This window comes from Nilaparvata lugens, chromosome 3, assembly GCF_014356525.2.
Source record: "Nilaparvata lugens isolate BPH chromosome 3, ASM1435652v1, whole genome shotgun sequence".
Classification (NCBI taxonomy): Eukaryota; Metazoa; Arthropoda; class Insecta; order Hemiptera; family Delphacidae; genus Nilaparvata; species Nilaparvata lugens.
Genome location: NC_052506.1, coordinates 94,732,655 through 94,757,158, shown reverse-complemented (window position 1 = coordinate 94,757,158; position 24,504 = coordinate 94,732,655). Strand labels below are relative to the sequence as shown.

Genomic DNA, 24,504 nt, shown 5'->3' with positions numbered 1-24,504 from the left:
ATGCGAACAAACACAACCCCACTCTCTCTTATTATATAGAAGAAGAAGATATCTTACCTCTATTTCATTCATCCAAATAAAATGATAGTATATTACTGCAGAATACTTTATTCAATTCTGATGAATTTTAGTTTTCGATCAACAATATCTTCCGATTGTTATCATTTAGATGTACAATTCAAAATCCCTCTGGGTGTATTTTTGTGCTCTGCAATCTACGTTCAGGTAGAGCGCTCTATCTCTTATAGATTTCCACTTTCCAGGTACATCTGACAACAATGCTCCTTGTATTGTGAAAAACACCTAATTTTCAGCTTCAATCATCATCTCCTACTACATTGTCCTGACATTGATATTTCGCACAATGAAATAAGTTCATGAGATTATATTCTATGAGAATCTTATATTATATATATTATATTATATTTATATTCTAGATGCACTTCATTTCAGTATTTCCTAGATAGATAGATAGATAAATGACTATTGTTTACACTTCACAATAAAAGTGATGTGGGCGAAATTGAGGCAATAGAAGCCCCCTCTTCCATTTAACCCACAAATTTTCTCCTAGAGGAGAGGCGCGCATAAGGACATCTCAAGGATCAAAATCTTCAATGGATCAAATGATCAAAGGATTTTCTGATATTATCTCTTTCCAATCAGATGTTATTAGAATTTTCATTAGATTTTTTTATATAATATCATAGGAGTGTAGGCCTACTTGCAGATCAATGTTTTCCTGAAAAATTTCCATTGCAGGATCTGGACATTGGTACTTGAGAGACACAAGACATTGTCCGTTCATGCTTCAATAAATGAATGAAACATTCAATTACTTTTTTCTACAGTTACGTTGAAAAGTGGCCATTGCTGCACTGATTACAGAACGCAAAGAATCACTTTTCCGCTCTAGTGCGGGAAAAATTTTTCTGCACTCCAGATTTGCAACATGGCAACGCAAAATACTTAGTAGGTTATATGGAGCAACAGTGCAGCAAAATCAAAATGAAGTTGGTAACAGTGACTGCTGTGGCTGCTATAGTGAGCAGAGGTGCAACGAAGCACAACGCGCTAATTATTACTATTATATATTATAACCAAGGACAACATTTTTATTCAATTTGACAATAAATTAAGGTTTTTATCAATAATAAAATTACACAGAAAAACATTTGATGCATTTCAGGCAATTTTACCCATAATTACCCACTTTTCATATTCAATGGTAACTGTAGGAAAAACTTAATGTGAAATACGTGCGCAAAGTTCCTCTGCTGCACTCAAGAAACCATTCCGCCCTCGCCTATGGCTCGGGCGTAAACGTTTCTTTCGGTGCAGCAAACTGTCACTTTGCGCACTAGTTGCACAAATAACTATTGAACAATGTAGTGATAAGTTACTAATTTCATAGATTTCTGTAGAATTAGTTTCAATGTGCTTGATCTGTAGTGCATGTGAATATAATCACATTCTGTTCGAATGACTATATTAATTGGTCTGGCATTTTCGTCCAGCAATGATTTTGATATGTTGTAAGGATTTGAAAATGAATAATTAACTACTTGTATGTTGTATCCATACTTGGATACCGTTTTATACTCAGAAGGTTGAAAATCAGAACTCACAAATAAGTCATTTTTGTTTTTGATTTTAAGGCTCTGCTGTCACATTTTGATATTAATCTCAGATTTTTTTAATCTCAGAGGCTGTTTCAGTGGAGACTAGTACTGAAGAGGAAGGCACTGCTGCCAAGGTCATCCGTTATACGCCAGAGGAGTTGAAATCTATGAATACTCCTCATCGTACCGCCAATAACGACTGTAAGTTGATACAAACTTATTATTTTCTCATGCTTCGAATCGAACTATACTCTTGATTCACTCTTGACTATTTATTGAATGAGTGTAGCGAGCTCATACTGTGTTAATTCGAGGCTCGAGTCTTTGTACGGGAATGTTCGTCGATAACTTGTGAATGTTTTCATCAATCAATTTTGTATTTTCAACACATAATCTTCGAATCATTACAGATATTCGAATATTGCCATTTAGAAGCGAAATCGTGAGATTCAACTATTTAATTGTGTTGCTGAAAAGATATGAAATTCTTTCACACTCAGCCTACCGCTTTTATTTTCATAATATAATATTTTCGTGTCAGAATCAATATGTATCTAAGCTAATAATAATGATAAGACTCTAACTGAAGTTCAGCAATATAAGTTATCGTTTCTGGATTGTACGAGTGTAATCACAACGAACATTGAGTTGTCCAAATCAAATTGAATTAAATTCATTAAATTATTTCTATTCAATTTTGCCGCTGTACAGGGTGATTCAAAAAGAATACCACAACTTTGAAAATCTGTATTTAATCAAGGAAACATAATAGAAACTTGGGTTGTAAATCAAAATGAAGAGTATCAAATTAAGTTTTTTCCCACTAGAAAACAAGTTCACAAATGTTCGATGTGACCCCCTCCATACACTCGAGTGATATCAATACGATACTCGAACTCGTTGCACACCCTCAGTAGCATATCGGGCGTAACAGTTTGTATAGCTGCTGTTATTTCTTGTTTGAGCTCCTCAATGTTAGCTGGTAGAGGCGGTCGATACATCTTATCTTTAACGTACCCCCATAGAAAAAATCGCAGGGGTGAGGTCAGGGCTTCTTGGAGGCCAGTGATGAAGTGCTTTGTCTCGAGCTGCTTAGCAGCCGATCGATTGCCTCGGATAGTTTTCATTCAAATAGGCACGGACAGATGAGTGCCAATGGGACTAAATAAGGAACTAAAAAAACTTCAGAGCTTCCTCAAATCGATGACAGATAGTGCTTTACTCTCCGTTTATTCTTTGCAGAGTTATCAATTTTCAAAGTTGTGGTATTCTTTCTGAATCACGTTGTATATAGGCCTACATATTATGCATATATTATAGTATGAAAATTAAATCGGTAAGTTGAATGTGAAATAATTTCATAGCATCAAAATCAAATAGGATTAAATAATAAACTTGACTCAGTTCGATTTAGACAATCCATTTTCAGTAAAGTTTTTCATGAAACTAAATCATATGAAGATAAACTAGCATTCTATTAATTCAATGTTGTTTATTTATTTTCTATACACTTGAAAATGGCTCTTGAAGAGTTGGAACTAGTACCAGTGTTGGAATGAAATGAAGGGTACTTGATAGCATTTTATTGTGCGTTTTGAAATGGCTGTGTACTTCTTTGAGTTATCTTATGTTATCCAATCCGAGATTAGCAGGTAAAACGTGCTCTGCAAGGGTCCAATTAAAAACTTGACAAACTGAAAACTTGACGTACTGAAATCTTGAAAAATTAAAAATATGCCAATAACTTTCCTCAGTAAATTGAGAATCTACATGCAAAATTTCAAGTTAATCAGTCTAGTAGATCAGCCTCGATGCTGAGGCGTCATCCGTGAATTTCCTATCCCGTATCTGTATAAGCCAATTCTTTCCTTTATTGAACGAGCGTTAGCGAGTTCTCACTTTTTACTTACTGAAGGCCAAATTCGTCCGTCTTTCTGTATGTTCTTCAATAACTTTAGACAGTATTGATTAATCAGCTTCAAATTTAGAACACGTATTCTTCGAACCGTTTACAGATCGAGTTCGTTGGACAACAAAATTTACTCACTCCTTCGCCCTTTTTCAGGATATAAAATTACATTGAAAGTGCATAAGAAAAAAATTGTTATGATTTATCATTAATTTAGTCAGCTGAAGAATTCATTGCATGCAATTAAAACAGTTTTCCCATTCATTCATAACATCAGCTGAGGCTATTTGGAAGCTATCATTCTGACAGACCCTCATGCGCTGACACAATTTCAGTTGGCTAATATAAAACATAATAGTTCTAATATGAACATAATTTAAAACTTTTACATCAACTAACTGATAAGGGTTGAGATATCAATGTGCGGTTTTCGCCATTCATTTTCTCTTGGAGCTCTGTATCGAAATCATGTATCATGAATTTGGATTCATATGAGGGATAAAGATGTTCAAGCGACAGAGTAATTTTCCTTTTCTAATAGGATCCGCAATGAAACCTAATTTGCAAACCGCAAATGACTTGCAAATGATTAAACCGCAATGACTAGTCCGGGCGCAAATGTCATTCCGTGGTCATTTTTGAGTAACAGCCGTGGAAGATGTCTCCATTTCTTCGTTAGGTCTAGCATAATAAGGATCGTGATGATGATAAGTCGAAATCACAGGCGAACACCTCGGAAACAAGATGGCCGCCAAAATTTTCAGGGTTTTGCTATATCGCTTGTATTTCAATAACCGTTCAAGATATTGAACAGTTTTTTCAGACTAAAATATTTTTAAAATCTTCCTCTACAATTTTTGTTCTATAAAATTTTCATCTAAACCGCATGCATATTTTTTTAGTTATAACCTTCATAAGCCCCAAATAACGTTATTTCTATTTTTTTCAAATTTCATTCCATTATAGCTTTTTTTTGTGCAAATGATACAGAGAAATTTTAAATCTATGAGATTCAGAGCGTTTTTTCAACTTTGGAACGATATATCTTCATGCGCTGTACGTCAAAAAATAAGTTCTCCAGCGCCCTCCAAATAATACCCTGCATGATTTCTGGTGCGTTTTTCCATACGCATTAGGTAACAAGCTAGAACTATAAAATCGATTTTTTCATGACTACTTTATGATAGAGACTTGACTTGCAAATGGTCTCAATCTCTTCGTTACAACAAGACGAATAAGAATATTTATGATGGAAACAACGAAAATATTCGATATAATTGAAAAATCATCAGTTCTAGTCGAGACGCCGATGAGTGAACATCGTTATCGGTTCGCTCTAGCCTAGGTCTCCAGCCTGGCGTGCCGGTCGTTGTAATACGTTATCATGTACTCATATAACGAGTGTTTATACTAAAAGTTGAATCGTGATCTACTTTTTATTACTATTAAGCGTGTATAGTGTGGTCAGTGTCTATCAGAATATACAAACAACTTCTACGATGGGGTCTTGTTCCAAGTGTGCAAACAAAATCAAACATCAAAAAGATAGGCTTACGTGCTCAACCTGTAAATCAACTTTCCATATAAAATGTGTTAAAGTTGACTTCACGAAACTCGATAAGGATACGTGGAAATGCAACTCTTGTTTGGGTGAAGACTCGTCTGATTCCAGCCACAGTGATTCGCCGTTATCACAATCTAAAGACGCAATCCTTGCGTCCATAGCCAGTATGCGGACAAACATGGAAAAGCAGATAGGTGGAGTGGCCACTAATGTAACTGACATTAAGAATGAACTAGTAGGTGTCAATAGCGCTATCAACAAAATGCAGGACACTCTCGCACTGCTTGCATCTGATAATGAATCACATAAGTCGGAGTTTTTGAAAATTAGGGAAGAAAATGACAAGCTGAAAAAGACTGTTCATCTTCTTGATGACAAAATCAAAGATATGGAACAGTTTAGCAGAAAAGACAACATAGAAATTACAGGTGTTCCGTACAACCGAGGTGAAGATTTATATGGTTTGTTGGACAGAATCGCTGCCGTTATTGATGTCAACTACAACATAAACTTTATTTCAACCGTGCACCGCTTAGGCGTGACTAACGAACGTCCCAATCCACCTATAATTGTCAAGTTCATATCTAGAGACTACAAGTCTTCGTGGATAGGAGCTGCACGGGCCAATCGCAAGAAACTGACAGCTGCTTCGCTATCCATCAACTGGCCCCCAACCTCTGTGTACGTCAACGAGCATCTTTCCCCAACCAACAAATTCATCCTGGGAAACGCGAAACGTCTCGTCCGCGAGAAAAAACTTGCAGCTGCATGGACAAGGGATTGCAGAATATACGTCAAGAAGTCTGCAGAGTCTGGAGCACCAATCACGCTGATCAAAACTATTCAGCAGATGGAGAACTTCACGACAGATGCGTCGGTCAACGTCAGCGTCGACGCCTCGGGCTGAGGATGAGTACAACAATTATAATTTCTATACAATTAAACTGTGACTGGACTTTGGATTATGTTAAACTCTCACCTAGGATAAGAACTCTATTTGTTTTTTTTTCATCCTTCAAGTTATGAACTCAAATATCTAGGTTTTATCTGATAGTCTAATTATTATATATATGTATGTATATGTATATGTATGTATGTATATGTATATGTATGTATGTATATATATATATATATATATATATATATAATATATATATATATATATAATATATATATATTCTAATATCTATAATCATCTTAATATCTTCAACTCTATGACATTTTTTATAACAAAATAGAAGTGAATCACCCAGTTATTAGGCTACACTATAAGTACATTAATATAGAAAAGCTACTTTTGAATGAAGAGAGTTGTTTCTACTTAGTTGTTGCGACTACTAAATAGCGGCAATCTGAGAATCGTAGATTGGAGAAGATACGGAACCAGACGTGGTTTGTTTTTCCGAACTTGAATTTACTAAAATATACGATATTATGATCTTATAAGGGACCTTCAATTTTCCAATGTTTGCAATATTCACACAATTCTAGGTCATAGTAATTGCATTATTGTCGATATTCCTCTTTATACTATCATCAAGAAGTGTAGCGCCAACTATCTATGGCAGACAGATACAATATTTATATCAATCTCTCATGAATAGTTTCCCACGTTCCTACAGTAGAATTACTCAAAGTAATTCTGAGCCCAGTAGGCAATTTAGCTTCAATAATACAAATACAGCATATGCAGCATATGCAGCTTATGCAGGTATGTATGTGTATATATATATGTATGTATATGTATGTATATATATATATGTATGTATATGTATTCGTATGTGGCCTGCAGTTGAACGCTCTCACACTGCTGTTATATAGTTGGTGACTTGATTATAAAACGCTTAGTTAGGATGTAAATATCATATCATTGTGTGAATGAATGAATAGCAATGTAAGCACTTACTGGTGCTATCCAGAGAGTAGCTCTCTCTTTCTATCCTCACTGGTGCTACCACAGCTCAATTAAGATTACTAAGCTTACTGTGTTTCACCAATATTGTAGGTTCAAATTCCACAAATGGATGAATTAATAACCATGAATAATATCGTAATGCCATTAGTTTCTGATAGGCTATACATATTTTTTTTTTCTATGCCACACATATATAATACCAAACTTGTCTTAAACTTATGCATCATCGTAAATTTGTTTATCTTAACATAGGTCATAGCTGAAATTATGATTGTTTACGTTGTTATGAATAGGTAAACATTTTATTTTAATTATTTTATTCACAATCACAATCATAATTAAAATATGATTGGGAAAAGACAACAGGCATAGCCCAAAACTGTCTTCTCCCAAATTTTTTTTACAAATAAAGTCTCCAAAAAGGAGGTTAGATTCCACTTTTCACTTCAAAAAGTCCAATTTACACTTCAAAACTAATGCCTAAACTAAAAATTTTAAATTTTGATATTTAAAACTAATTAACATAGTCGAACTTAGTCTCTGTTGTGCAATGCAAGATGCATTGAAATTGCTTCAGAGTCAAGTTTGCAATCTGTGCTTGGGCTTTATTTTATCAGACCGCTGACCTATTCAAGCCTTCACTCTTTTTTGTTCAACATAATTTTCTTTTCATCTATGGGTTATTGTCATCTAAAAGAAAAACATAAAAATAGTAGTAACGCTTTTCTTCCTCTCCTGCTTTAACATGTTAAATTAGTGAAACGAAATAGTTACATTTCTACTATAATAATTACTATAAATAACGGCTGTCACGTTGGGATGCCGATCATAAGGCACTAGAAGGTGGATGATAAGAGAATCGTTCAATTACAGACCTATTTCTTTGTTGGCAACATTATCTAAAATAATCGAAAGTGTATAAAAATACAACTGACTAAGTATTTAAACGAGTACAATCTCATCTCCAACTCACAGTATGGTTTTCAAAAGTCCAAAAATACATCTGATACTCTTTTCAATATGTCTAGGGCTATCTCAAGTAGTATTAAATCAAGAAGAAAAGTACTGATAACCTTTTTGGACTTGGCAAAAGCCTTTGATACAGTTGACAGGAGAATTTTAATAAAAAACTTGAATCATTGGGGATAAAAAATATCTCTCTCCGATGGTTTAAGAGTTACTTTCACAATCGACAGCAATCAGTTTGCATAAATGGTGAAAATAGTGATAAAGAGAATGTTGAGTATGGGGTAGTCCAGGGAAGCACCCTTGGGCCACTGCTATTCCTAATCTATATCAACAATCTGTCAAAATTAGTAGTTGAAGGTGAGTTGTATCTGTTTGCTGATGACACAGCACTAGTGTCTACTGGGAGCACTTGGGAGGAGGCCTACATGAGTGCTTCAATTGATTTGTCAAAAATAAAGAACTGGTTTGATCACAATAGCCTTACAGTAAATGTGGAAAAAACGAAGTTTATGCCAATAGTTACAAGAAATCAAGCTGATCCAGGCTCTCTAATACTAACGATGCATTCTTGTAATAATCCCAGGTCTGCTGGATGTAATTGTAGTATGATTGAGCGCGTTGATCATTACAAATACCTGGGCGTTGTCTTGGATTCCAAGATGAGTTGGGTACAACATGTCCAGTGTGCTAAGAATAGGCTCAGAAAGCTGCTTCACGCATTTTCAGAGCTTAGTAATGTTCTGAGTGTGGATAAGTGCAAAGTAGTTTACTTTGCCTATGTCCAATCTATAATACTATATGGAATTCTAGCTTGGGGAGGGGCTTCCTCCTCAGTCATTGAGCCTCTCGCAGTCACCCAAAGATCAATTATAAAAACAATTTTAAAGAGAGACTTTAGATTCCCAACAAGACAATTGTTTATCGAATTTCCCGTACTGAATGTTAGACAACTTTTTATTAAATCCTTGTTGATCCACATAAAAAAATACAAAACTGAACTTCTGGGAGAAACAGTTAACCATAGCTACTCAACTCGCCACAGATCCAATTACAGCTTTGAGATACCTCAGCTGACTCACGGCTCTGAATTGACAAATCCTTCATACCTGGCCCATGTCTTGTACAGAAATGTGCCAGGGGTGATTAGGGAAGCAGAGGCATTTAGTTTGGTAGTGTTTAGGAAGAGGGTGGACAGGTGGCTGTACCAGATTGGTTGGGAAGCTTCAGAAGAACTACTCCAATCTCGTTATGCTTGGTGACCAACACGACTTCAAGGTTTCCAGACAATTGATTGGTATTTATTTTATCATTGATATAACCGATTTGACTGTTTTGCCTTTCTGGTTTATGCTTTTTTTTTCATTCTCTCTTCTGAGAATTTCTGGAATCCCTGCCACTGCGGTCTTCAAAAACAAGTTCCTTTAAGCTTTGAAGTAGATTTACTATTAAATGTACAATAAACACAAAATATTCTTGTACAGAACTTGAAGAAAATTCAATTTTGAAGAGAAGATTTAGAATAAGTCTATTATAGACAAACTCGTTTGTCTATAATAGACTTATTCTAAATCTTCTCTTCAAAATTGAATTTTCTTCAAGTTCTGTACAAGAATATTTTGTGTTTATTGTACATTTAATAGTAAATCTACTTCAAAGCTTAAAGGAACTTGTTTTTCAGGACCAAGTTTCGCGTGTTTCGTCACATATTTCAAAAACTACTGTAGCTAAAGGTCTGGAAACAGTTTTATTCAATTCGCTAAATTAGGTACGCTAAATTGTACATCTTAATTAACAGCCATCAAATACCCGTAGGGCTTCGTTTCAGCAGGTGCACAGAAATTCAGACGAAATCTTCCACCCTGTATAACTTGGTAGCCAAGCATTTTCGGACCTATGTTAATGAGAACTTTTTTTCTTCTTTTGATGTGAGGAATCACGCCCTGACTTATGGGCACCTTTTTTTCAGAACACTGTATATGAAACAAATACAGATAGGAAAAAAAATATATGGGCACCTTTTTTAGAAAGAGGTCTCCCCCTCTTTTAGGATTCTTCCCAAATGAATAATTTTAAATAAATTAATTAAAACCTTCATAATTCTCCCCTTCAGGTCCATCTGTAGATTTAACCACTCTGTATATGAAACAAATATAGATAAGAAAAAAAAAAAATATATATATATATATATATTATTCTATAATAGCTTTTCATAATTGAGATGAACTATTCCCATAGTTCATTATACTATGTAGTTTATGTTATTAAGGAAATATTGTTTTCTGACGAGGCCTGAAATGTATTTCAAATTTCAATAAAAATATTTCATCTATTCCTAGCTTATGAAGGTGGAAAGTTGGGGAAGGATAGAGCTTTCTGCTTTGTCAAATGACAAACAAGGATAGCAATCTTAAGTACTTGAATCTCAGTTATCTGATCTTGCATATGATTTGTGTATCATGGATTGTATACATAATGAATACAGAATAAATATATACATTTAACGTATCATTTTATGAAGATGTGTTTCTATGTATCATTGATTGTATACATATGAATACAGAATGCAAACATAATCATATCAGTCATTTTATGATGTGTTTTTATCATTGTTGAATAAACGAATGAAGATTGAAAGAGTGTGGAAATATGAATATAGAAGAGTGAGAACCCACCAACGCCTGCTGTGATGGAATTCTGAGCATGGCGTGTTCGTAGTGCGCATGCGTGACACAATTGGCGCACAGATTGTAGCTGGGACATGTGACACACTTGTAGAGCAGGCGACCGTCGAGCGAGCACTGGCACAAGTGACAGACGAGGCCTGCCAGCGAGCCCGGGCTGAACAAGGTCGAGGTTGGCCGAGGTTGGCCGAGGTTTGGCGAGGCATCAGCAATCGCTGCCCCCTCTTTCTCGCTGCTGCTGCTCGAGTCGGCTGCAAATAATAAATAAATCATTTATGATATAACTAGTGATCCCCTGGGTTGGAGAACTCGCTCTATAACTGTTGATTTCAATCTTTCAAACCCGCAACTTTTGATTAAACAGAGGTAATGAAAATTATGAAAACAGCTAAATGTTTCTCATATAAAATACATTTGACAGTATAGTCCGGGCGCAAATGTCATGAATAAGGCACTCCGTGGTCATTTTTGAGTAACAGCCGTGGAAGATGTCTCAATTTCTTAGTTAGGTCTAGCATAATAGGCTAGACCTAACTAAGAAATTGAGACATCTTCCACGGCTGTTACTCAAAAATGACCACGGAGTGCCTTATTCATGACATTTGCGCCCGGACTATACTGTCAAATGTATTTTATATGAGAAACATTTAGCTGTTTTCATAATTTTCATTACCTCTGTTTAATCAAAAGTTGCGGGTTTGAAAGATTGAAATCAACAGTTATAGAGCGAGTTCTCCAACCCAGGGGATCACTAGTTATATCATAAATGATTTATTTATTATTTGCAGCCGACTCGAGCAGCAGCAGCGAGAAAGAGGGGGCAGCGATTGCTGATGCCTCGCCAAACCTCGGCCAACCTCGGCCAACCTCGACCTTGTTCAGCCCGGGCTCGCTGGCAGGCCTCGTCTGTCACTTGTGCCAGTGCTCGCTCGACGGTCGCCTGCTCTACAAGTGTGTCACATGTCCCAGCTACAATCTGTGCGCCAATTGTGTCACGCATGCGCACTACGAACACGCCATGCTCAGAATTCCATCACAGCAGGCGTTGGTGGGTTCTCACTCTTCTATATTCATATTTCCACACTCTTTCAATCTTCATTCGTTTATTCAACAATGATAAAAACACATCATAAAATGACTGATATGATTATGTTTGCATTCTGTATTCATATGTATACAATCAATGATACATAGAAACACATCTTCATAAAATGATACGTTAAATGTATATATTTATTCTGTATTCATTATGTATACAATCCATGATACACAAATCATATGCAAGATCAGATAACTGAGATTCAAGTACTTAAGATTGCTATCCTTGTTTGTCATTTGACAAAGCAGAAAGCTCTATCCTTCCCCAATTTTCCACCTTCATAAGCTAGGAATAGATGAAATATTTTTATTGAAATTTGAAATACATTTCAGGCCTCGTCAGAAAACAATATTTCCTTAACATAAAACTACATAGTATAATGAACTATGGGAATAGTTCATCTCAATTATGAAAAGCTATTATAGAATAATATATATATATATATATATTTTTTTTTTTTCTTATCTATATTTGTTTCATATACAGAGTGGTTAAATCTACAGATGGACCTGAAGGGGAGAATTATGAAGGTTTTAATTAATTTATTTAAAATTATTCATTTTGGGAAGAATCCTAAAAGAGGGGGGAGACCTCTTTCTAAAAAAAGGTGCCCATATATTTTTTTTCCTATCTGTATTTGTTTCATATACAGTGTTCTGAAAAAAGGTGCCCATAAGTCAGGGCGTGATTCCTCACATCAAAAGAAGAAAAAAAGTTCTCATTAACATAGGTCCGAAAATGCTTGGCTACCAAGTTATACAGGGTGGAAGATTTCGTCTGAATTTCTGTGCACCTGCTGAAACGAAGCCCTACGGGTATTTGATGGCTGTTAATTAAGATGTACAATTTAGCGTACCTAATTTAGCGAATTGAATAAAACTGTTTCCAGACCTTTAGCTACAGTAGTTTTTGAAATATGTGACGAAGCACGTGAAACTTGGTCCTGAAAAACAAGTTCCTTTAAGCTTTGAAGTAGATTTACTATTAAATGTACAATAAACACAAAATATTCTTGTACAGAACTTGAAGAAAATTCAATTTTGAAGAGAAGATTTAGAATAAGTCTATAATAGACAAACTCAACCTTAAAAAAATGATAATTACATACAAAACGCATGAAAAATAGAGAGCTTAACAGATTTTGTCTATTTTTAATGCGTTTTGTATGTAATTAAGGATTATTTTTTCAAGGTTGCGTTTGTCTATTATAGACTTATTCTACATCTTTCTCTTCGAAATTAAATTTTCTACCAGTTCTGTAGAAAATATTGTGTGTTCATTGTACATTTAACATAGTAAATCTGATTCAAATTTTATAAGAACTTGTTTTTCGTGACCAAGTTTCGCGTATTTCGTCAAATATTTCAAAAATTACTGTATCTACAGCTCTGGAAACGGTTTTATTCAATTTTTAAGTTCATTTTACATAAAGTACGCAAAATTGTAAATTATAATTAAGATCAAACAAATACCTGTAGGGCTTCGTTTCGGCAGGGGAACTGAAATTCAGACGAAATCTTTCACTCTGTATATCTTGGTAAGTAAGCATTTTCGGACCTATGTTAATTAGTACTTTTTTCTTCTTTTGTTGAGAGGAATCATGCCCTGACTTATGGGCACCTTTTTCCAGAACACTCTGTATAATTGATCCTTATTAACAAGAATTAACATTTAATATTATATCACATACTGGGATGACTTGAATCATACACTACCAGTATACATAGAGGTCCTGGACCAACCATAGAAATCTGGGAAAATAACTGTTTTCTTCTTCATGGCAAGTGAATGATTATAAATATGAATTGCAGTCCGGGTCCTGTAGCTTCGCCTATCGGCGGAGGGTCACTAGACTATAATACTACCCGTTCAAAAACATGCAACATTTTAGAAAGTGTATCTTCTCATAAAGCTTAGGTTTCTCTGAACCACGCAGCGTTGTTGCGTGATCCGTCACCAGTGATACGCGGAAACCACGCGTTTGTGTTAAAAAAGCGGGTGTTTTCTCTGGCACCATCCTCGCAGCTCGCGATTATATTTTCAGTCATAGACAACATAGATGTCTTACACGTTGCTGTAGCTTTAATGCTGGACGAAGAGGATAATGAAGAAAATCTAATGAATTTTTTAAATGAAAACCCTTTGAACTTTTTATTTACAGAGAGGAAGAAGGGTTTCTTACAATTTTGATTTCCAGGTATCCGTTGGATAATGAAACCAAGTTTAGGGAATATTTAAGGCTTTCAACACATTTTGTTTTATGATGAACTATTCTGTGAATAGTAAACCTCGCGCAGTTATGAACCACAGCTCCCTCTAATACTAATACTGTCCATCAGACTAATTCTGTCCTGTCTTGTTGTGTCGGCGAGATATCGGTGTGAAAACGGCTAATGGCTGATTTGACTGTTTGGGTTGGTGTATCAACAGTGCTCTTGGATTCATTTGCATTCAATGCAACATTGGATTCCGTAGTTACAGCTGCATTTTATAATAACCAGTGTCGTATCCAGGGGGGATATGGGGATGTATTGTGAAATTTGAAAAAAATATGAAAAATTGAAATAATAGTGAATCAATCAAGTTGAAACTAAGCCTAATACTATGGTGTTGAAGTTTCTATGAAAATTTGAGCCGAGATTATAGTTTGCTATCTAAAATGAGTGGGCCTATTCAGGTTACTAAAAAATTATTATTTTTTTAAACAATTGAATTACTAGTCAAATTTCATTCCATTCTATTTGTTATTCAATAAAAAAATCATAGGCCTATTACATTTTCAAAGGGAAATCGTAATAATAATTAGCAAACTTGTACAAAAAAACCTTTAAATGTTATTTTTCAGTGGAAATCGCGTAAAATCGCACTAATTTGAAGTTATATTATCAAAATTTTCCGGGGGAGAGCCCCCAGACCCACCTCTGGTGCGGGATATTCAATACCCCCACGCCCCCCGGTGACCCACAAAAGTTGAGGTTCTTCCTACGTCAATGTTATGATCCCCCTCTTGATTTTTTTCTGGATACGCCTCTGTTAACAACACGTCTTATCACTAGAAGATGGTGGAATGAAGGAGGTGGAATGGCGACTACTGGCAAATAACTACTGCGTGCCACGCAAAAGTCTGTGATCCCAGACTTGAGTGCGCGACGCAGAGGGATCACGCATTGCTGAATTGGCGGGAATCACAGAGAATTGCGCGCGTGAAGTCAGAGAAAACACATCCGTAGCAATAGCTGCAGCAGGCTTTTGCGTGATTACGTCATCGCGCTTCCCGCATCACGTAGTGACGCTGCGTGGTTCAGAGAAACATAGGCTTAAGCAACAGATGCTTTTTTGTATCTTCTCAAAAGCAACGTGTTGCATCCGAAAAGATACACAGAAAAGCTAAACAGTATTGCATAATATGCGCTTGCTAGCCAACAAATAGACTGCCAACTGATCTATTGTATCTGTACAACATCGTACCATATTTCAACATGAAGTAACTCTGTGTGTAAAGAGCTTCCTTCAAGGAACCTCTGTAGGGAGCTTCCTCCATCTAGGGATCTAGGTACTCTGGAGCGTATGTTTTTGAAAAAGTAGAAATATTACCCCGCAAACCATGCCTCGCTTATATGCCGTTTCAAAGTGAAAACTACTCAACGTTTTTTTTCTGAGTGAAAAGTGTGTCACCAAATTTTTCGTTTGAACATTGCTCTCTTTAAAAATTAGGTTCTGTTTCTTTAAAAAAACAATTATCAAACTATCAATAAATTATGGTGTTTTGGATCTATCAGCCTTAAGATGATCCATTCGCCAATAAATACGCCAACAAAACTACCACCATCCGCGCAGCTAGAATACGAGGAAGAGGAGGAAAAGGATGAAATGAATATGCCTCCCGAATTGCCACCGAAAAGTAAAAACGATAGCGGAATACGTTTCGAGGTACGTTCTCTTAAAATATACAAGAGAAATTTCTGAAATGGGGGAGTGAAATTATCTTGAAAAAGAAAGTATCCAGAGAGGACTATGATTCGTTTTTAAATGTGTGCAATGAACTTAACATAAGTATCGAAAGAATAGACGTTAAGCAACATATACAAGATAACAACGCGGAAATGTTTGGAAAAATTCACACTCTGGAGCAGAGTGTGAATAAACTAGCAAGTGAAGTTGCAAAAAGCCACAACAAGCCGATCTCATTTGCTGAGGCCGTGCAACTGCCAAAGAAGAGGACCGCACCTTCTACATTATCGAGTGCCGCCTCCACTGCTGCAGCCAGGGAGTCTCCGCCCCGGACCAAGAAGCTGTCGCCCAAGGAGAATGTGATCATCCTGAAGCCAGCAAAAATAAATGGAACGGAAAAGGAACAAAGCGGAAAAATTCGAGAAACAATAAAGAAGAACATCACCCGTGAACAAAATTTGAACATTAAAAAAGCTGTTGATGTCCGTGGTGGGGGTGTGCTGTTGGTGCTTCACCCAAGGGCCAATAAGGAAAATGTTTTGGGTGATAAGGTCCTGCAACATCCAAACATAAAGGTAAGCGAGCCACAATCCAAATTGCCAAGAATAATTCTGTATCACGTCGCTGCAGATATAACTGCTGCTGAATTGGCAAACGATGTGTATGAGAGAAATCTCGAGTCATCGTCACTGAGTAGGGAAAATTTCTTGAAAAACTTTAGGCCGATTTTTAAAATAGGACCGAAAAACAAAAACACCGTGCACTGGGTAGTGGAGTGCACTGGTGAATTAAGAAAAGAATTTATTAACAAATCGCGGATTGGTATTGATTGGAGGGTGTGCCGAGTTGGAGACTATGTTGCCGTCTCTCGTTGCTTCAAGTGCCAAAAAATTGGACATATCAGTAAGCATTGCACTCAAGCACAAAACACCTGTGCTCACTGTTCCACTACAGGACATGATGTTAAAGAGTGCCCTAATAGAGACAAAAAGCCCTCATGTTTAAATTGCCGCAATGATAAAAAAGCTTTCGATCACAAAGTAGGTGACAGAGAGTGCCCTTCCTATCAAAAAGCGTTACAACAAATAATTGATAGAACTGATTATGGAATCTGAAAGAAAAATATTCAATATACTGAGGATAAATAAAAATAATAGTGATAGTAAAATCAAGCAATCAACCCAACACAAAATGATTACTTTAAATTCCATCCTTAACAAAATTGATAGTTTCTACGTAACAACTAATACTGATAAAAGTAAGATAAGTCTGGTTTATAATTTTGGTGAGAGGGTTGATGTTATGATATCTTTTACAAAAATAGGAAATAGTATTAAAACATCCAAAGGACTCTCTCTGCTTAGAAATAAAAAATATTTCTCTCTTGAAGAATGGAATCACCTGAATGTGTTACGAGATTCTAATTGTATAAGAGTTTTGTTTTCTGATAAAAACATTCCTATTTTCATATTAAATGATGGTGAAAATGGGGTACTTATTGATCTTTTGAATAGAATAAATGATTGGAGTAAATTCAATTACCCTTTGATTATAGGAATTGATTCTTTTAACAATCTTGGTGAAACTTATTTTGATATTCCTGCCACTGAACTCTTGAGTACTGTCATAGGAGCTAGAGATTTGAAGTTTATTTTTTATTATCGAGGTTATTGTGAAATTAATTTTCTTAATATACCTAAGCTATCTGATAGTCCGGGAGTTGAGTACCCTGTAGGATTCTTTGAAGGTAATAATAAACGTGAAGCATTCATAAACTCTATGATTGAATTACGGACCCTACTTCAAAACACTGATAACGAAAATGCTAAAATATATAAAAATATTCTTCTTAGGATCACGCATAGAAACATGTCAATATCAGGTGATGAACTAATAAGCGTCCTGAATAACAATATGAACATCTATGATAATAATTTGAAAAGATTCCTATTCAAAACAAACTCTAAATACCGAATGGGATATTGCTTGGAGCAGGGTGGAAGTTACGTAGAATTTCAAGAGGATACTTTAAAATTCTCTACTAAAGAACGATATGTTTTAGTCACACGTAATACTACACTTATGCTGAATAGCGAATTAATAAAAACTATAAATAGAATAACTCTTCATGAGTGTAAACTTCCTAAAATAAAGTGGTATGACGGTGTTCCCGGCTGTGGTAAATCTTACTTTATAGTCTCGCATCATGAGCCTGGCAAGGATCTAGTACTCACTCAAACACGGGCAGGTATTAAAGCAATCCGTGAAACTGTCATTGAAAGGTATGGTCGAAAACATTGTAATCGTCTTAAGCTTGATTACAGGACAGTTGGCTCATATATAATAAATCATAATCAGAATAAAACATACGATAGAGTTTTTATTGATGAAGCTCTACTTATGCATGCGGGTTACATCGGTTTATTGCTAACTTGAGTAAGGCCTCAGAAATGATTGTTGTTGGTGACGCAAACCAAATACCCTATATTGAGAGAAGTAATTATGCCACAAGATGGCATAAAATTTCAGAATTCTGCGAACCTTTTACAAAGCAAACGGTAACTCGTAGATGTCCTATCGATGTTTGTTTTGTCCTTTCCACTGTCTATGAAAATATTACGACGATTAATGAAAGAGCTATCTCAATTCTGCCTACTTACAGAAATGGGGAATACCATCTGATACAACCCGACACTTTGATATTGACATTCACCCAAGAGGAAAAACTTATGGTGGGTGATACTATAAAGTGGAGAGAGGATGTTGCACTTCACACAATCCATGAAGCACAAGGGCTAACTCATAAAAATGTTATTCTAATCAGAATTAAGTACAAGGAGAATGAAATCTATAACAGCATGCCCCATGCGATTGTCGCTTGTCTAGACACACTGAAACTTTCAGGTATTTAACAACCAGTCTAGTAGATGATGCTGTGGACAAACTAATTAAGAAACTTAAATTCATAGATAGTGAGGGGCTTGTTAAATGGAACAAGGAAAAGAGAAGTGGACCTGATGATATAAGTTATGAGTGACACTGAAGAAGTTCTGAATATTTTAGAAACAGAAAATGAAACAGATGTAATCGACGATTATTTGAACTATCATTTTCTCGAGGACAGAAATAAAGATGCTGAGTGTTTCAATATTATGTCTATGAATATACGTAGTTTGAATGCTAATTTCGATCAGTTCATTTGCTGCCTCAATGAATTGAAAACTGATATTCACATTATAATATTAACGGAGACCTGGTTGACTGCAGATATGCCGTTCATTTTCAACATTCCTGGATATACGGCAATAAATAAGTTCACTAAACAGAATAAATGTGATGGATTATGCATGTACATAAAAGATTGTATAAGATTCAATGAAGTTTCACTCGATATTACTGATGCTAATGTAGTTAGTGCTGACCTAAGAATTGATGATTTTATTGTGAAGGTGATTGGGGTTTATAGATCACCAAGTAATCAAAATATTGATAATTTTCTTAATAGTCTGAGTAATGAAATCAGTAATATTCCTAATGGAATAAATGTATGTGTGGCGGGAGACATGAATATAAATACACATTCAACTAGTGTTCCTGTTCAAGATTATCTGCATATTTTCAATAGTAATGGCTATAAGTCTTACATAACTGGTGATACCAGAGTAACAACCACAACAAATTCTTGCATTGACCACATTTTTTATAAAAATTCAGGCAACCATTCTATGTCCATTAAAGGAGCTATATTTAGGACAACCATAACTGACCACTACGCGGTTGTACTGAACTTGGTGAAGGTTCCTATCAATAAGAATAATAGAAAAGTATTGATAAACACATTAACTAGAACCAACTATCATGCACTATTGGAACGCATAAGGAATGAAGATTGGGAAGAAATCTATACCGTGAATGGAAGCATTGACACTATTATGGATAAATTTGTCGATCGTTTGACCAGTCTCATCAATCAATGCAAGAAGGTAAAAGTGATACCTAACAGACTTCGTCCCCTGAAGCCCTGGATATCTGAAGGCATCATAAGATCAATAATCACGCGGGACAAAATGCATTCTAGACTCAGAAGAGATCCTAATAACAATATATTAAAGAATGAATATAAAGTTTATCGTAATGGTTTGAATAAGATCATAAATCATGCAAAGGAAGTCTACTATAAAGGGAAAATTGAAAATTGTAATAACAACAGCATGAAGTTGTGGAAGTGCATAAACGAAGTTATAGGTGAGGACAGTATCAACGACAAGAGTACTGAACTTGATGCTCAATCCCTCAACAATTATTTCACAAATGTGGGTAAATTACAAGCTCAAACTATCAATATCCCTGATAATACTGGTGATCGATTTCCTGAAATACAGATCGATAACACGTTTTTTATGAGACCAACGTGCCCAGTTGAGGTTGAGGCAACTATTAAAAATCTAAAGAACAACTGCAGTCCTGGTATTGATAGTCTAGGTAATATTACGCTGAAGAAAATAGCCAATTTTATATCTCAACCTCTCTCTTTCATTTTTAATAGATGCTTTGAGGAGGGATATTTTCCTGAGCACCTCAAGTCAGCCAAAATAAAACCTCTATTCAAACAAGGTGACCCGACTAATCCCTGTAATTATAGACCGATTAGTCTTATCAGCAACCTTGCTAAAATAATGGAGAAACTAATAAAGTCAAGAGTTGTTTCTTTCTTGAATCTTAACAAAATAATCAACAAGAACCAATTCGGTTTCCAAAATGGTAAAAGTACATCTGACGCTCTAATAAAATTCGTCAATACTTTATCTGATAAAATAAACTCCAATAAGAAAACTATTGCAGTCTTCCTGGATATACGCAAAGCTTTTGATACAATACCTCATAATACTTTGTTCAATAAACTGGAGTCCTATGGTTTCAGAGGAGTCTCGCTTAAATTGTTCAAAAGCTATCTGAGTAATAGAACCCAGTCCCTAACCATAAATGATCAATCTAGTGTAACTAACTTAACTTCTTATGGTCTTCCTCAAGGTACTGTACTTTCTCCCATCCTTTTCATACTCTATGTAAATGACTTTTTAAATTTAAGACTTCTAAACTCAACTGTGATATCCTTTGCAGATGATACTGCAGCTATTTTTCACGGTAATTCATGGAATGAAGTTCATACCATAGCTGAAAATAATATGCTTTTAATCAAGAAGTGGTTAGATAAGAATACCTTGAGTTTAAATATTGAAAAAACGAATTACATAACTTTCTCTGCAAATAGAGTAGGACAGCCCAACGAGAATCAAGATTTGAGACTCCATTCTCAGTGCAATTTAAACTTGGGTAATTGTGATTGTCCCACCATTAAAAAAGTCAATAATACTAAGTACTTGGGAATCATAATTGATGAAAACCTTAAATGGGATGTTCATATTAAATACATATGTAGAAAAATTAGATATTTATCTTTTAAATTTTACCAAGTTAACAGAATTCTTAATAAGAACCACCTGAAAATGATGTATCATGCTCTAGTCAAGTCAATTCTGCAGTATGGCATAGTTGTTTGGGGAGGCTGTTTCAACTGTCATATTGCTGAATTATTTGTAGCACAAAAACTGATAATTAAAACTATATTAAGCAAACCCAGGCTCTATCCAACGGATATGGTTTTTAGTGATTTTGAGGTCATGACTATACGTCAATTATACATAAAAACCGTAATTGAGTACTTAATAAAATATAGATCCGATTTTCCTCTCACAATAAACTCTACACTTAATTATTATAATCTAAGGGCCACTGCTAACAAATATGTAACCTATAACACTAATATTGAATGTATAAGGAGGCAGTTAATTTACATAGGTACTAAAATAATAAACCTCATTCCAAATCACTTTCTCATGGACAATAAGATCAGCGGAAAAATTAAACTGGATATAAAAAACTGGACATACAGTAATTTCTTCTTCCATTTAGATATATGACTCGAGATTTCTGCTCCAGCATTGTTTTTTCATTTTTCAGTGGACTCGCTTACCTTTATTTTGAGTACCTATTCCTCTGTTTTCTTCCTTCCCCCCATTTCTCCCTTACCTTTTTCCCTCATTACTTCTCTTCTCTTCTTTGCCTGCCTATTACATGGGAAACCATAGTTGGCTAGGTATCTTCCTCTCTTTTTTTTCTCTTCTCCAACACACCCAACCACAAAGCCCATGGTTTTTTATATTTGTAACATTTTATTGTGTTTTATTTGTTTCAAATTCTTTGTAATTTTGTTTTGTCTTGTTATGTGTGTTTTTAATAAATAAATTGAAATTGAAAAAAAATTGAAAATTGATTAATCTGCTATCTGGTTTGCAGTCGCGCAGCGGCATCTTTGTAGTCGACCGTCTCAACGATCTGGCGCGCCGTCAAAGTGTGACCAGCCGGTTTGACTTTTCGGCACTGATTCTGCCAATAGCCGACAACTACGAAGCGTCGCCCTTTCGCAAGATGCGGGACGCTGTCGAAGTGAAGACTGCCACCAAGTCTGGCTGCGGGTCGGCGTCATCAACGGCCTCTGTCAGTCGAAAGATGACCAGGGTGTCGTTGCCTGGGTGTGACGCGTCGCCAGTGGGCGTCAGCTATCGGCCAACTGTCAGTGATGGCGGCGAGGGCGCAGCTAAAGGTTAGATAGCTATTCATTTATCTTTTTCATTGGATAGAGCAAACAATACAATATTTTAAGTAAGAAAATAAGAATGTTTAATCAATTAAATAATGTATTATTAATAAGATATAATAATGCCTTTATTTGCACGGATAGGCAAGATGGTACATAATTATCATCCAGTAGGCATAATAATTATAATGAGATTCATGTTATAGAGTGAGTGTAAATTATGGGAATACAGAGTGTCAATTCTCTGTTACTACCGCCTGCTTTAGAGGAGTGTCTCAGTTCGTGGAGATCATCGACTCATTAAGATAACAATCACAAGTTACCACCCATATTACACCATACAATACACATCCAAATGTGTCAACGTCATATCTACTAGATTATTAACTTGCTAACACAAATTGGTACTCTTCTGCCATACTTGAATTAATAGAGTTGATGTTTTCTGATGAGAAAGCTGAGTCGTAAATTCAGCTTTAAATAAGTGGATGTAATAAATAAAGATGTTAAGAGCTACAATGTGTAACACTTCATTCATTACCACACAAGAATTCCAACATGAATAAATTGAATGTGAACTTGAAGATCTGTTGAACACAAAGGATGTGATAATCCTTGCGGACCAACTCCTTGAGTATGGACCGATGGCTAATGAAAAACACATAGAAGTTGAAGAAGGACCGACTGGTTGAATGCGGACCACAGCTTAAAAAATAAGTGTTGACCGACTGGTTAAATGCGGACCAACGGCTTAACCTACAATGACAATTAATGGTTGAATGAGAACAAAAGATAATTGCAAGTAATTAGCCCATTTATATTGAGGGATGTCTTTTTGACGACAATGTTGTGTTTGAGTAATTGATATTCAGTTTGTAGAATAATTGTTTTCAAAGTCGTGATTACAAAAGCAACTGCATGAGTACTCATACAAATCAATAAAACAACAATCAATTTAATACAAAAAAAAAGAAATTTAGTTATTCAATATTAATAATTCAAATAGTTGTATGAAGATACAAATTTAAGTTGGCAACATATGTAGGTAAGAAGCAATTGAATCTTGAATTCCAAAAGAACAATTAAAAAGAATCTGATAAATAATCAGTTGATTTACAATAATCAACTGAATATATATGATAAATTGAATTAGAAGACATTTCAATAATGTACTGAGTCACCTTAAAAAAATCCTGACAACAAAATGCACAGTCTCAAAGGGTACTAATGGAACAGGTTTTAAAATACTAAATTGTCTGAAAGACAAATAATATTAATCAATAGGTGTATCACCTCGTATAGGTGAACACATGACAATACACAAATAATTGATTGCAACAGCACTAAGCAACCAACTATTCTATAAAGAGATAGCTTAATACTGAAAACATAACCTAACTTGAAAGTTATATTCAAATTGTAAATAATGGAATGAAGATGCGACGTTAAAAAAGGGAATGACCTCTGAGTAAGGAAAAATGAAACAAATTAAATGCTGTTGACATTTATACTCATCTGTATTAGTATGATGGGGCCAGGCCTTGTCCAGAATAAGGCACAGAAACGAAAGAGATCCACGATGAACCCGGGACCGGCGATGACGCGGTGACTGGTTGGCACTCCCCAGGAGTCGGAGGCACTCCCCAACACCCACGGACATGAAGTGGCGATGACCAAGATGACGACCCAGGACCGATGTTCTGCGACGTCCTCAATGGAGCATCCAAGTGATGGTATCCCGTCGACGGGAAGAGATGTACATAAACTGATGATAAAGGAAAGTTCATACGAAACTGCACTACTAAGTTGCAATAATCCAAGTGAGTAATTGGCAGAGTTCACGGGATGAACACTGAACGAGAATGAGGCGCTCACAGCGGAGGCTAACTAGCAGGTATTGGACTCCAGAAGAGATGAACGGTGGCTCTCAGTGGAATTGCAAGGAGCAGATTCCCCGAGTGATGATGTGATGGCAAACGGTGGTTGCCAAGAGAATAACTAGTCAGTTGTATGAGTAATATTGAAAAGGATTCAAATTACTCCCAAAAGTAGAGAGGACAAGAGTCGACAACTGACAAGTTCACAGTTACAAGAATCCAAGAGGAGTTCAAGTGTACACAAGTTGAGTCCAAACCT

At 35.7% G+C, this 24,504-nt stretch overlaps 1 protein-coding gene across 3 annotated transcripts in view; it reads left to right on the top strand.

Annotated features, from left to right (window-relative positions):
- LOC120350657 overlaps positions 1 to 24,504 on the top strand; it is a 57,480-nt gene that overhangs the window by 9,825 nt on the left and 23,151 nt on the right. For 2 of the 3 annotated variants that reach the window (XM_039425134.1, XM_039425133.1), the window contains exons 4-6: positions 1,707 to 1,823; positions 11,449 to 11,708; positions 22,068 to 22,374. In XM_039425134.1, the coding sequence (XP_039281068.1) occupies positions 1,707 to 1,823; positions 11,449 to 11,708; positions 22,068 to 22,374 (684 nt within the window). The remainder of the gene's footprint in view (positions 1 to 1,706; positions 1,824 to 11,448; positions 11,709 to 22,067; positions 22,375 to 24,504) is intronic. The other variant, XM_039425135.1, reaches the window with a different exon arrangement.